The sequence below is a fragment of the Tarenaya hassleriana genome, unplaced genomic scaffold (assembly GCF_000463585.1).
Source record: "Tarenaya hassleriana unplaced genomic scaffold, ASM46358v1 Cleome3, whole genome shotgun sequence".
NCBI lineage: Eukaryota > Viridiplantae > Streptophyta > Magnoliopsida > Brassicales > Cleomaceae > Tarenaya > Tarenaya hassleriana.
The window spans coordinates 4,954,051-4,969,352 of record NW_010966177.1 but is presented as its reverse complement, the minus strand read 5'-3'; the positions used below and the strand labels follow the sequence as shown (position 1 = coordinate 4,969,352).

Genomic DNA, 15,302 nt, shown 5'->3' with positions numbered 1-15,302 from the left:
CCGACTCGTTGAGTTGACTCAGCGCGTCGGCTAACAGCTTCACGCAGTCGCCGACCGCCGCGTCCTCCGGTAAGTCGTTGATCGACCGGAAAGTCATGGCGAGGCTCGAGATCTCCTTGGCGGAGACACGGATCGAGAGCTTGAAGATGGATTCCGGGTCAACTCGTCGGATCGTGTTGGGCTCCGATTGGTTGAGAGCGGATGATAAGGACGCGAGGCACGAGTCCGGGTACCGAGTCACGGAGCATATGGCCTTCAGCGAGTCGGAGGACTCGGAGAGGCGGTTGGGTGGACGGGATAGTACTCCGGCGGTCAAGACGACGACGAGGAGGAGGGATGCGACGGAGGCGATGATGATTAGGGTTTTGCGGGGAGAAGAATTGGGAATCTGAGGATGGGTTAGGTTTTCATGGTCGGTGATTTTGCCGTAGCCCTTGAAGGTGGTGTTGATGGACTCCATTGCTACCGGATCTCGAATTAGGTTTGATTTTGGGGGAATGCAGGAGATGATGATGGATTTGTGAATAGAAAGTCAAAACACGACATTGTTGTTTCAAAGTTTCAGACTTTGGTTTTCTAAACCCAAAGTTTCTGACTTGTGGAAAATGTCCGAGCCCCCACGTTCGAATCCAAACAGTTTTTAAATGAATTTTGTATTTTTATAAATGTTCTACCGAATAATGCATATTGCATGTATACGTTTTAACTGCACAAATATTTTCTAAACGAAAGTTTATTTAATGTTGTTATCTTAGAAAATAAAAAGACACAAGAAAGCAACAAATAACTTTAGACTTTGATTGAATGCTAAATCAATATCTTTATCTTTTTAGGTTAAGATCAAATGTGTGACTTCAAGGTAATACAATTGGCAATTACAAGACACGTGAACTAGCTCTGTACATAATGTAAATTATATATATATTCGGTACAGTTTTAGAATCGAATAAAAAAATCAATATTATTTCTGAATCAAAACCGAAAAATTCAATATCCTTTCCAGATCAAATTGAACTCAGAAATTCAGCACCGAACCAAACTGAAAAATTTGATACCATTTAAGAATCTAACAAAAAAATTGGTATTGTTTTCGAATCGAATTGTACCAAAAAACTGTATATAGTTTTCGAAGTATCGTTTTTGAACCGAGCAGAAAAACTCGATATTATTTTTGAATCAAATTATATCGAAAAATTAGATATCATTTTCGAATCGAATCGTTTAAAAATCTAACATTAATGTTTCTAAAGAACTGAAACGGAACGAAATTTTTAAAAACTAAAAAAAAAATCTTAAGAAAATATATATTTTTTAATAAGCACCGAAATGGAACCGCAATTTTTAGAAATGCGAAAAAAATTGGAACTTTCTTAAAAAATATATGTCTTTTAATAAACACCGAAACTGAACCGAATTGATTATAATATAATAATTGATTGATATAATTTTTTATAGAAACAAGTAATGAAACATTCACTCCTAGTTTATATACGTATATACATATTTATAAACTATACATGTATATGAATAGTGTATAAATACGTAAATGAGTTAAGTGGATTTAAATAGATTTAATATATAGGTCAATTCAACCCAACATATTATTATTAGATCGATTCAATCCAACCCATTTTTTTTTTGGACCCAAATGGGTTGAATTTAAGCAATTGACATCTCTAAACTAAAACAAGGTATAAATCTTTATCCTCCGCTCACCCACAAAAGTATAAAAATTATTTTCATTGACTATCTATCCACTTTGAGTTTATATAAACAAATATGTCGTTTCATCCCCCACATACTTGGCCCGATAAAACAGCGTATCATTGATTTCCATTAAAACCAATTTTCCTTTTTGTAATTAATTCGATTTTAATTTTATATATATATATATATATAATTTTCACTTATTACAAAATAGGCAGTCAGTCCATTTTGTTAAGTTTGAATTCCAAACATTGAAATATAATTTAAGATTCTATAACTCAATAATTCATTGGTGTGTGTCCAAAGGACTTACCACTGCTTGTTAGTTGGATGGTATCAGGGCTGGGCATTTCAGTTTGGTTTTTCAGAACCGAACCGAAAAAATAATATTTTTCTTATCCGAATCGTTCTAAATTTACGAACAGTATTATTTGTAGAGAATCGAATTTCTTGGAACCGAGCCGAATTTTAAAAAATCCTAAAAAACTGAAATTTTTTAAAAAAAATCTATCTTTTTTTTAATAAAAACCGGAACCAAAACGAACCGATACCGAAACCGAATCAAATCGAACCGAACATAATATAAAAACCGATTGGTACCTATTTTTATAAAATCGAAAAAACCGAACCAATATATTTTCATCTCGAATCTGAACGGTTTCTCCAAATGCCGAGTAGATGGCACATTAATTATTTGATTTCTATTTTAGTTTAAATGACATTTATTTTATCAACCTAATTCTTTTATTTCAAAAGGTTGTCCCACTATATAAATTCATAAATTATTCTTACCATCATAACGCTGCGCACATCCCCAAAATATCTTTGCAATTGCTTTTCATCATAAAATTACTAAATTAAAAAAGCATACGTTTAGATGTTGTTTGCAATATGAAAATCACATAATAAAATTGTGCATTGTTAAAATGTAAGTTGAAAGGTAATTTCGCTTAAAAGTAATATTAAATACATGAGTAATTATTAATGCTTCATATCGTTAATCGTTTACGCTAATTCATTCACATGTTATACATCATAAGTGTTGATTACTATATATTTATTTAAAATATATTTCGATCCTAGTGTATACAAAAATATGGAACCTATATTATAAACGTTACATGTATCTATATGTACTGCAAAGGCTATATAAGGCATCCACTATCTACGATTGTTCATGGCTTCATGCTGCGAGGAATTTCTAAATATTTTCATTTAAATATGTGATCTTTAATACTTGTGTGAATTCCCAAATGAATAGATTAATTAATTAATAAAGGAGATATTGTAAATTAATAAAATTAAAATTGCCACATTTGCCGTTGCCGCTGCCAGCCTTTCTCTGCTTTTCACTTTTCCGTCTCTCTCTCTCTCTCCCTCCCCTCCCCGTCCTTTTCTCTGCTTCAGTTTCTCTTCCTAACAAGCAAAACCAAAACGGATCAAATCAAAATTTAGAGGAAAAAAAAAAAATTAGCGTAGCATTTTGATTTTCCCTTCTCGATATATACCCATTGTCTCTCCTCCCCTAATTTCATCTGGGTTTCAAGAAACAATAGGGGTTTCTTCCGTTTTTTACTGGTCGGAGAGAAGACGAAATGGCGACGAACATTGGGATAATGGACAGTGCTTACTTCGTCGGGCGAAACGAGATTCTCTCCTGGATTAACAACCGGCTTCAGCTGAATCTCTCCCGCGTCGAAGAGGTATACATATAGATATGTGTTTATGCATGTGGGCTTGCTTGCTTGCTGACTTCCAAAATGGGTGCATGCCAATTCGTTTCATGATGATTTACCGATGCATTTGAGTTTCTTTCCTGGGGTTTCGTATCTATAATCTCGGTGGAGGGTACCCTTGATTACGTGCATTGGATTGGTGGTGGTGCCGGTGTTGATCTGGTGCATTCGCTGGGTATTGAGGGGAAAAAAAATAGTTCACAAGTTGTAAAATTTGCGTTTGTAGTTGTCGGTGGTTGTCTCACCCAAACCATTATTGTGTACGGAAGAGTGGAAATTATCTCCCATGGTCGAGGGCATCCGAGGTTTTTCTTTTTGTGTTGAGTTGTTTCAATGCTTTATGCTTGGATTAAGTGTTAGTTCTGTCTCGTGCAAGTTTGGTTCTTTTAGGAATTGTAACCAATTTATCTGTTGGAACTGGAAGATGATATCAGATTTGGTCGAGATGAAACCAGTTTGATAACTTTAACACGATTCTGAAGAAACCTGGTTCTGTATTATCCGCGTCTGTGTCCATTGTCTTGAAGTTTCAGTATAACTCGTGGGTTTGCGAATCGCCCCTTCAAGTTTCGGCATTTTCGTGTGCGTCTGATTTTGAGTCCTCTATGATCCATGTTCCTCTTCTCTGGTCTGGTGCTAGGCTGCGTCTGGTGCTGTGCAATGCCAGATGATGGACATGACCTTTCCAGGAGTCGTGCCAATGCACAAGGTCTTTTATTTATTTTATTTATTTCATTAATTCCCCTTCTGTTTCATATTCAGGTTTGGCTTTAACATTATGAAAAGTTTTTCCACTGCAGGTTAATTTTGATGCCAAAACTGAGTATGAGATGATACAAAACTACAAGGTCCTGCAAGATGTGTTCAACAAATTGAAAATTGAAAAGGTAAATTCATCAGTGTGGTTTGCCTTAAAGCTCTTTCGTTTTAAAAAGTAGCAATTGAATCTTTTATCTACTGGGAAATTCCTCAGCACATTGAAGTGAACAGGCTTGTCAAAGGCCGGCCACTGGACAACTTGGAGTTTCTGCAATGGCTGAAACGTTACTGCGATTCTATAAACGGCGGAATCATGAATGAGTATGTTTCGTTCACTCCTTCTCCTCCCTTGTAAAACTCGTAGGAAGTGTTTTCCTATCACATTGCATTTTTTTTCCTTTTTTCCGGGGGGGCTGGCAGGAACTATAATCCGGTGGAACGGAGAACAAAAGGCGGAAAAGATAGGACCTTTAAGTGTTCTACCAAGACATCAAAGTCGCTTCAAACAAACAACATGCATATTCCAGGTACCCGACTGATCATAAAACGTTTTTCTTTGTTTCTATTCAATCTCCGTTGCAGATTTCTTAACGGCCAAATTCGTAAGGTACCAACAAGCATACGGTTGCGGGTGGGAGCAACTCCTCGGCCGAGGTTCAGGCTTTGTCAAAGGAGGTATAAGCTAAGACCTTTCTAAAATCTAATGTCTTAGAAAGTCAGGTTCTCACAAAAAAACCGAAAACTTGGGTTGGTGAAAACAGCTTACAGAAATGAAGCTCTCTGTGGATCTCTTGGAGAAAGAAAGAGACTTCTACTTCTCCAAGCTCCGGGATATCGAGATACTCTGCCAGACTCCTGAAATCGAACATCTCCCTGTAAGGCCTCGGACTTCTCCCTGAAGGGTTTCATCTGTTTCTAACCCGTAGCAGGCTGGCCATTGAAATGGAATCATACCATCCTTAATCGAATCCTCGTGAAGATTTTTCACGTGTGAATCTAATCTTTTTATGGCCGAAACCATTGTGTAGATAGTAGAAGCAGTGAAGAAGATATTGTATGCAACGGATGCAAAGGAATCCGCGCTTGAAGAAGCTCAAGATTATCTAAGCCAGTCTCTCGGAGAGGATGATGAAGAAGAAGAACCCAAAGCTTAACCTTTGTCGGGAGAAGATATGAAAAACCTCCATATGTCCATCGCCTTCTTTCCCCGACACTCTCGCGGGTAGACATTACTATTGAAACCTCGACCCGCTGAACTGTGAATGATTCTACTTTTCTTTTGTCTGGTGGAGGGAATTCGGTCATCTTTCACTGAACACGGCACTGAGTCGCTGACTCGGTGAGTTGAGAATTTCGAGCTAACTGGGCAAATGGGCCTTATAGCGGATCTTAATATTAATCCGTAATCTCTTCTCGTACTGGCCCATCCAAAAGCCCATGGAGCTAAATAAATTGGTGATTTCAAAGGGCTCATCTCTATTAACAATAACACCCACACACAATTGTTACAAGAGAGATTTGCTTAATTTTGATATTCCTTTCACAAAACGTTATATACTTCTATTTGTAACGTATAAAAAAACCTATATATATATATATAATTATATATATATATATATATATATATTGGGTCTTTTATTAGAACTCAATACACATCGACCATATAAACGGTTTGAAACATATACCGATTCTTAATTAACGGCAATTAACTGTTATCATCATCAAACCGAACCTATATTTTGGACAGTGAAACATGCTGCAATCGATATCTTCAGTGTATAAAAGGTTTCAGACTTTCAGTTAGTGATTTGTTGGTTTGGTATACTGATATAACTGAATAAAAATTTCAACTATATATATGTATATATGTGTGTGTATATATATATATTAAATCACTGTAAAGAAGGGAAAAAGTCATAATTTCCATATATAGGAAAACTAAAAAAAATAGCTGTAGGTTAGGATGCCAAATTTTACAAAACCCGTACCATAATTAAATATCATGCGAGAGTCATATGGGTCACACGGATCAAAAGTGACATTTTTTTTTATTTCAGGGTATTAAAAGTATTCTACAAGTGGGAAAGGATGAAGAAGCACTTCTGTATGATCTGGAGAATTACTCAAGTTTCGGCATTTTCGTGTGCGTCTGATTTTGAGTCCTCTATGATCCATGTTCCTCTTCTCTGGTCTGGTGCTAGGCTGCGTCTGGTGCTGTGCAATGCCTTATAGAAACAAGTAATGAAACATTCACTCCTAGTTTATATACGTATATACATATTTATAAACTATACATGTATATGAATAGTGTATAAATACGTAAATGAGTTAAGTGGATTTAAATAGATTTAATATATAGGTCAATTCAACCCAACATATTATTATTAGATCGATTCAATCCAACCCATTTTTTTTTTGGACCCAAATGGGTTGAATTTAAGCAATTGACATCTCTAAACTAAAACAAGGTATAAATCTTTATCCTCCGCTCACCCACAAAAGTATAAAAATTATTTTCATTGACTATCTATCCACTTTGAGTTTATATAAACAAATATGTCGTTTCATCCCCCACATACTTGGCCCGATAAAACAGCGTATCATTGATTTCCATTAAAACCAATTTTCCTTTTTGTAATTAATTCGATTTTAATTTTATATATATATATATATATAATTTTCACTTATTACAAAATAGGCAGTCAGTCCATTTTGTTAAGTTTGAATTCCAAACATTGAAATATAATTTAAGATTCTATAACTCAATAATTCATTGGTGTGTGTCCAAAGGACTTACCACTGCTTGTTAGTTGGATGGTATCAGGGCTGGGCATTTCAGTTTGGTTTTTCAGAACCGAACCGAAAAAATAATATTTTTCTTATCCGAATCGTTCTAAATTTACGAACAGTATTATTTGTAGAGAATCGAATTTCTTGGAACCGAGCCGAATTTTAAAAAATCCTAAAAAACTGAAATTTTTTAAAAAAAATCTATCTTTTTTTTAATAAAAACCGGAACCAAAACGAACCGATACCGAAACCGAATCAAATCGAACCGAACATAATATAAAAACCGATTGGTACCTATTTTTATAAAATCGAAAAAACCGAACCAATATATTTTCATCTCGAATCTGAACGGTTTCTCCAAATGCCGAGTAGATGGCACATTAATTATTTGATTTCTATTTTAGTTTAAATGACATTTATTTTATCAACCTAATTCTTTTATTTCAAAAGGTTGTCCCACTATATAAATTCATAAATTATTCTTACCATCATAACGCTGCGCACATCCCCAAAATATCTTTGCAATTGCTTTTCATCATAAAATTACTAAATTAAAAAAGCATACGTTTAGATGTTGTTTGCAATATGAAAATCACATAATAAAATTGTGCATTGTTAAAATGTAAGTTGAAAGGTAATTTCGCTTAAAAGTAATATTAAATACATGAGTAATTATTAATGCTTCATATCGTTAATCGTTTACGCTAATTCATTCACATGTTATACATCATAAGTGTTGATTACTATATATTTATTTAAAATATATTTCGATCCTAGTGTATACAAAAATATGGAACCTATATTATAAACGTTACATGTATCTATATGTACTGCAAAGGCTATATAAGGCATCCACTATCTACGATTGTTCATGGCTTCATGCTGCGAGGAATTTCTAAATATTTTCATTTAAATATGTGATCTTTAATACTTGTGTGAATTCCCAAATGAATAGATTAATTAATTAATAAAGGAGATATTGTAAATTAATAAAATTAAAATTGCCACATTTGCCGTTGCCGCTGCCAGCCTTTCTCTGCTTTTCACTTTTCCGTCTCTCTCTCTCTCTCCCTCCCCTCCCCGTCCTTTTCTCTGCTTCAGTTTCTCTTCCTAACAAGCAAAACCAAAACGGATCAAATCAAAATTTAGAGGAAAAAAAAAAAATTAGCGTAGCATTTTGATTTTCCCTTCTCGATATATACCCATTGTCTCTCCTCCCCTAATTTCATCTGGGTTTCAAGAAACAATAGGGGTTTCTTCCGTTTTTTACTGGTCGGAGAGAAGACGAAATGGCGACGAACATTGGGATAATGGACAGTGCTTACTTCGTCGGGCGAAACGAGATTCTCTCCTGGATTAACAACCGGCTTCAGCTGAATCTCTCCCGCGTCGAAGAGGTATACATATAGATATGTGTTTATGCATGTGGGCTTGCTTGCTTGCTGACTTCCAAAATGGGTGCATGCCAATTCGTTTCATGATGATTTACCGATGCATTTGAGTTTCTTTCCTGGGGTTTCGTATCTATAATCTCGGTGGAGGGTACCCTTGATTACGTGCATTGGATTGGTGGTGGTGCCGGTGTTGATCTGGTGCATTCGCTGGGTATTGAGGGGAAAAAAAATAGTTCACAAGTTGTAAAATTTGCGTTTGTAGTTGTCGGTGGTTGTCTCACCCAAACCATTATTGTGTACGGAAGAGTGGAAATTATCTCCCATGGTCGAGGGCATCCGAGGTTTTTCTTTTTGTGTTGAGTTGTTTCAATGCTTTATGCTTGGATTAAGTGTTAGTTCTGTCTCGTGCAAGTTTGGTTCTTTTAGGAATTGTAACCAATTTATCTGTTGGAACTGGAAGATGATATCAGATTTGGTCGAGATGAAACCAGTTTGATAACTTTAACACGATTCTGAAGAAACCTGGTTCTGTATTATCCGCGTCTGTGTCCATTGTCTTGAAGTTTCAGTATAACTCGTGGGTTTGCGAATCGCCCCTTCAAGTTTCGGCATTTTCGTGTGCGTCTGATTTTGAGTCCTCTATGATCCATGTTCCTCTTCTCTGGTCTGGTGCTAGGCTGCGTCTGGTGCTGTGCAATGCCAGATGATGGACATGACCTTTCCAGGAGTCGTGCCAATGCACAAGGTCTTTTATTTATTTTATTTATTTCATTAATTCCCCTTCTGTTTCATATTCAGGTTTGGCTTTAACATTATGAAAAGTTTTTCCACTGCAGGTTAATTTTGATGCCAAAACTGAGTATGAGATGATACAAAACTACAAGGTCCTGCAAGATGTGTTCAACAAATTGAAAATTGAAAAGGTAAATTCATCAGTGTGGTTTGCCTTAAAGCTCTTTCGTTTTAAAAAGTAGCAATTGAATCTTTTATCTACTGGGAAATTCCTCAGCACATTGAAGTGAACAGGCTTGTCAAAGGCCGGCCACTGGACAACTTGGAGTTTCTGCAATGGCTGAAACGTTACTGCGATTCTATAAACGGCGGAATCATGAATGAGTATGTTTCGTTCACTCCTTCTCCTCCCTTGTAAAACTCGTAGGAAGTGTTTTCCTATCACATTGCATTTTTTTTCCTTTTTTCCGGGGGGGCTGGCAGGAACTATAATCCGGTGGAACGGAGAACAAAAGGCGGAAAAGATAGGACCTTTAAGTGTTCTACCAAGACATCAAAGTCGCTTCAAACAAACAACATGCATATTCCAGGTACCCGACTGATCATAAAACGTTTTTCTTTGTTTCTATTCAATCTCCGTTGCAGATTTCTTAACGGCCAAATTCGTAAGGTACCAACAAGCATACGGTTGCGGGTGGGAGCAACTCCTCGGCCGAGGTTCAGGCTTTGTCAAAGGAGGTATAAGCTAAGACCTTTCTAAAATCTAATGTCTTAGAAAGTCAGGTTCTCACAAAAAAACCGAAAACTTGGGTTGGTGAAAACAGCTTACAGAAATGAAGCTCTCTGTGGATCTCTTGGAGAAAGAAAGAGACTTCTACTTCTCCAAGCTCCGGGATATCGAGATACTCTGCCAGACTCCTGAAATCGAACATCTCCCTGTAAGGCCTCGGACTTCTCCCTGAAGGGTTTCATCTGTTTCTAACCCGTAGCAGGCTGGCCATTGAAATGGAATCATACCATCCTTAATCGAATCCTCGTGAAGATTTTTCACGTGTGAATCTAATCTTTTTATGGCCGAAACCATTGTGTAGATAGTAGAAGCAGTGAAGAAGATATTGTATGCAACGGATGCAAAGGAATCCGCGCTTGAAGAAGCTCAAGATTATCTAAGCCAGTCTCTCGGAGAGGATGATGAAGAAGAAGAACCCAAAGCTTAACCTTTGTCGGGAGAAGATATGAAAAACCTCCATATGTCCATCGCCTTCTTTCCCCGACACTCTCGCGGGTAGACATTACTATTGAAACCTCGACCTGCTGAACTGTGAATGATTCTACTTTTCTTTTGTCTGGTGGAGGGAATTCGGTCATCTTTCACTGAACACGGCACTGAGTCGCTGACTCGGTGAGTTGAGAATTTCGAGCTAACTGGGCAAATGGGCCTTATAGCGGATCTTAATATTAATCCGTAATCTCTTCTCGTACTGGCCCATCCAAAAGCCCATGGAGCTAAATAAATTGGTGATTTCAAAGGGCTCATCTCTATTAACAATAACACCCACACACAATTGTTACAAGAGAGATTTGCTTAATTTTGATATTCCTTTCACAAAACGTTATATACTTCTATTTGTAACGTATAAAAAAACCTATATATATATATATAATTATATATATATATATATATATATATTGGGTCTTTTATTAGAACTCAATACACATCGACCATATAAACGGTTTGAAACATATACCGATTCTTAATTAACGGCAATTAACTGTTATCATCATCAAACCGAACCTATATTTTGGACAGTGAAACATGCTGCAATCGATATCTTCAGTGTATAAAAGGTTTCAGACTTTCAGTTAGTGATTTGTTGGTTTGGTATACTGATATAACTGAATAAAAATTTCAACTATATATATGTATATATGTGTGTGTATATATATATATTAAATCACTGTAAAGAAGGGAAAAAGTCATAATTTCCATATATAGGAAAACTAAAAAAAATAGCTGTAGGTTAGGATGCCAAATTTTACAAAACCCGTACCATAATTAAATATCATGCGATCGTCTTTTAAATTTTAGCTATTCAAAATTTTAATATTTTGAGCTATCTATATATATATATATATATATATATATATATATATATATATATATTCTGTCTGGAATTTGTCAAAAAAAAAAAATATCAGGTCGTTATACAGGAAATTAAAGTAAACAAATCGCACCGACTTAGAGGAGTCTTTGAATGCACATGTTCGAGTACACATGCACGTATATATGCGTATTAAAATAACATGTTTCGTACATTTTCAATAATTAAACCATCTTCATCTTGTGCTATATCATAAAGCTTAATAGTCTAGACCGTAGCCATATGGTTAGAAGATCATCTAAGATCTCTCTCTTACTTCTATAAAATAAAATCAGATTAATGAATTAATTAATTAGTCTTCTACATTTTACACATTAATTCCAAAATACAATAAAAATGTTTATCTCTATCCTATTTTATCAACCTTTTTATATCTATTAATAATATTTATAATTAAGGAGTTCTCTCTCATATATTTGATATCCAGAAGTCTTGTATTATATATATATATTAGGGTTGGGGATAAATACTCAAAAATAGGGTATCGATCCGTGGGATACTCGGTTCACGGACACCCGATTTTAGGGTACTCGTAATTTTCAAATTCAAATCTAAATCCATATTTTTCACTATCCATCAATCTGAATCCAAATCCAGATAATATAATTTTTAAAATCAGATATCCCGAATATCCGATCCGTATCCACCCTTATATATATATATATATATTCAAATGACTAACTAGTATAACGATACTCAAATCTGCAGTAATATCATGCTACATGATTGATACACGCTGACAAGCTCACAGCAATATCCTTCGCGTTGTTCCTATTGTTCCTAGAACTAGCTTATATTCCAATTGTTCCTTTTAATCTTTTGATTATGGGGTGTCAATAATATTCAGTCGAGAATCACGTTTTGTAATCAGCTAAGACTGTCTTTTGTAACTTAGGTTTTGGTTAATACAAGAATCACACTTATAACAAAAAAAAACTAGTAACTATATCGAATAGCCTATATAAAAAATATATTCGATGAAATAAAATAAAAGATAAACTATATGAAATAAAAGGGTAAAATCCCTCAAAAACCTCCAACTTGCAAAAATATATACAAATAAACCTTTAAATTGAAAAACTGTCATTCAATCTCCGAACTTGTAACTTGTCACTGAATAAAACCTCGAACTTGTAAATTATTGTTCTAATAAACCTTTGACCGGTTTGACCATAATTTCAAACGATCGGAAATCCACGTATTGACGGATTGCTGATGTCATTTTTTTTAAATTAAAATTGATAACGTGTATAAGGTGACATCAACAATCCGTTAATACGTGGATTTTTGATCGCCTGAAATTGTGGTCAAACCGGTCAAAGGTTTATTAGAGCAATAATTTGCAAGTTCGAGGTTTTATTTAGTGACAAGTTACAAGTTCGGGGATTGAATGACAGTTTTTCAAGTTGAAGGTTTATTTGTATATATTTTTGCAAGTTGGAGGTTTTTTAGGGATTTTACACGAAATAAAATGAAAAGGAAATGAGGATCCTTGTGGTGTTGAGCAAGTTGTTCGCTGTATATTCCACTGAAGTCATGTGCCCCGAGAACCAAGCTGACCAACACGTCAGCAATATTTTGATTAATTAGATTATATATCTCCTTTGTTAATTTCGATAGTTAAATTGTATCGATATATATCCAGCAATATGCTATAACGTTATTATTGTATTCATACATTGGTTGATGTTGATCGCAATAAGCCACGTGCCGAGTGTCAAAAAATATTATATTTTTTCTATTGTTTTCCGAAATTCAGAATGCAATATAATAACAAACATTTGAATAAATGTTGTTTTTTAATTTAAAATTTTTTATGAACTATCAAATTTTGTTTGACAAATATTTTCAATTTAAAATTTTAAAAATCGAGAATAATACAATGGTCAAATTTCTAACAAATCGTGGTTATAATTCTCAATATTTTCTTTGTCAATCATAAATGAATAACGGAATTTCAGGGGACACGTAATATTTAAGACGAAATAATATTATGGTTACCTACCTAACCATCCTAATTTTTCGTTAATACTATTAATTAAATTTTGTTTTTTATTTTGGTCGGTTCTATCAAATTTTGATTTAAAAAATCATTAATTAAACGGATCTAAATGAAATTATAATAAACTAACGTCGATTGCAATTAATCAACTGATTGATGTTATGATAATAAAATAAAAACAGAAAAAAAGGGGGAAGAGAAACCAAAAACGAAATACGTTAGTACAGTAGCAAACAACCAAGTCCAGTTGCAGGATTCCACTTGTGTCCAAAACAGATTATAAAATATAATCAATTAGATTATTCATTTGTCTATATACATACACGTATCATTATCAATTTATCATATCATACGGTGAAGTGGCTGTACACGTATATACGCAGCATATATAAAGATAATATAATAACAGATGGTACCCTGGTTGATGAAATTTATTTATAGAAATACTGTTGGAAATTATCGTTTTTTTAACGGAAAAGTACTGTTCGAAATTAAATGAAGAAAAAATAAAGATGGAAATTCCGTAATAAATGATGATGAACATGAAAAGGCATCAAAACCTACAATTGATTAGATTCACTATTTCTATAAAACCCTTAATCATTAGCTATGATCGTACATAAGTATTATTCTAATCACCATCTATGTAATGTGAAAAAATAGATGTTAGAAAAATCTTGAAATGGTTTTGGGATTCTTGGGTTATCGTCCATAATAACACCCGAGAAGCTAAAATCGAGGTTTAGAATACATGGACACCATAATATACACTTTGAATATAGTAATTATATATATATATATATAATGCATATAAAATGTAAATATTATATTGTTCCACGGGAAGCTAAAAGATTCTCGTCTATATAAACAGAAAGCCTGAAACCATTCAGATTCACTCTCACTCTTCACACACACGCGCACACATAGATATGTTCACACTCATATAGCTCGTGTACTTATACATATATACATATATATATATATATATATATTAATTTATAGCTTTGCTATTTATCAAAGTTATATATAAACATATATACACATATATACCAACTATGTCTAGCCGAAGATCACGTTCAAGACAAACGGGAGGTTCCATGATCACCGACGACCAAATCAACGATATCGTCGTCCAGCTCCATCGCATCGTCCCGGAACTTGGTAACAGAAGGCCCTCCGACAAGGTACTTATCATCCATCGATCACAAACCAGATTTACGTACGATGTCCAAACTGTTTAATCATCAGACGTCCCAATTTCTCTAATAGATCATTCGTATATATATCTTAACGTGTCAGTGTGTGTGTGTGTGTGTGTATAGGTTTCAGCGTCGAGGGCGTTGCAAGAGACGTGCAGCTATATAAGGAACCTGCACAAGGAAGTGGATGACCTGAGTGAACGACTAACTCAACTTCTTGAATCTGCGGATTCAGCCCAAGCAGCCTTCATTCGAAGTTTGCTTACCACTCCGTAGAAAGAAAACCGATAACAGTACTGTTTTTTTTTTTATGTGTTTCATGTTTTTTTAGGGTTTTGCTTTTTGTCAGATGGTGGAGACAGCAAGTTGTCTGTCAGATTTGTCTTTTCTGGCTTAAGGAATATTATAAAATAGGATCAAAACCCGATTACTCTTTTTTTTTTAATAAATTACGTAATATGGTCCATGTAGTAGGGTTAAACTATTTATAATTAAGTTGCAACAACATATATATCCATGGGATTTTTCTCTAATAAAATACTTAAAAAAACAACTTGATATACTTCTAACCAATCCCACAAACACAAGTGATTATACCATGCCATGGTAGAGTTATATAAACTAATGATGGATTCAATAAGGTTAAGGAACTCAAAACATTGACCGTGATGTTTAAATACAAATACAGTGGTAAATATTTCTTAGAATGTGGAACGTGGATCCGTATATACGACAAATATATAGTGGGTTATGAAATCACGAGTCAGAAGATTTTGTGACCACTTCAACGAAAAAGCTCCATATTATTAAATAAAACCACA

General features: G+C 34.6%; 4 protein-coding genes across 4 annotated transcripts in view; 3 read left to right on the top strand and 1 right to left on the bottom strand.

Moving 5' to 3' along the window:
* The window catches only part of LOC104819444 (pectinesterase 3), a 1,426-nt gene extending 765 nt beyond the window's left edge, over positions 1 to 661 (bottom strand). Inside the window, exon 1 of the mRNA XM_019203207.1 lies at positions 3 to 661. Within this exon, the coding sequence (XP_019058752.1) occupies positions 3 to 460 (458 nt within the window). The 5' untranslated portion in view covers positions 461 to 661. The remainder of the gene's footprint in view (positions 1 to 2) is intronic.
* Positions 662 to 3,111: 2,450 nt separating this feature from the next.
* On the top strand, positions 3,112 to 5,601 carry LOC104819440 (microtubule-associated protein RP/EB family member 1B-like). The gene is made up of 8 exons (XM_010549509.1): positions 3,112 to 3,410; positions 4,084 to 4,152; positions 4,244 to 4,330; positions 4,417 to 4,523; positions 4,623 to 4,729; positions 4,810 to 4,877; positions 4,964 to 5,077; positions 5,231 to 5,601. The coding sequence occupies exons 1-8, from the start codon at positions 3,303 to 3,305 to the stop codon at positions 5,354 to 5,356; spliced, it is 786 nt and encodes a 261-aa protein (XP_010547811.1). The 5' UTR covers positions 3,112 to 3,302; the 3' UTR covers positions 5,357 to 5,601.
* A 2,490-nt stretch (positions 5,602 to 8,091) lies between these two features.
* LOC104819439 (microtubule-associated protein RP/EB family member 1B-like) lies at positions 8,092 to 10,497 on the top strand. The gene is made up of 8 exons (XM_010549508.2): positions 8,092 to 8,389; positions 9,063 to 9,131; positions 9,223 to 9,309; positions 9,396 to 9,502; positions 9,602 to 9,708; positions 9,789 to 9,856; positions 9,943 to 10,056; positions 10,210 to 10,497. Exons 1-8 carry the CDS (start codon positions 8,282 to 8,284, stop codon positions 10,333 to 10,335), a joined length of 786 nt encoding a protein of 261 aa, XP_010547810.1. The 5' UTR covers positions 8,092 to 8,281; the 3' UTR covers positions 10,336 to 10,497.
* A 3,699-nt stretch (positions 10,498 to 14,196) lies between these two features.
* On the top strand, positions 14,197 to 14,976 carry LOC104819438 (transcription factor PRE4-like). The gene is made up of 2 exons (XM_010549507.1): positions 14,197 to 14,466; positions 14,605 to 14,976. The coding sequence occupies exons 1-2, from the start codon at positions 14,338 to 14,340 to the stop codon at positions 14,755 to 14,757; spliced, it is 282 nt and encodes a 93-aa protein (XP_010547809.1). The 5' UTR covers positions 14,197 to 14,337; the 3' UTR covers positions 14,758 to 14,976.
* The last annotated feature ends 326 nt before the right edge of the window (positions 14,977 to 15,302 follow it).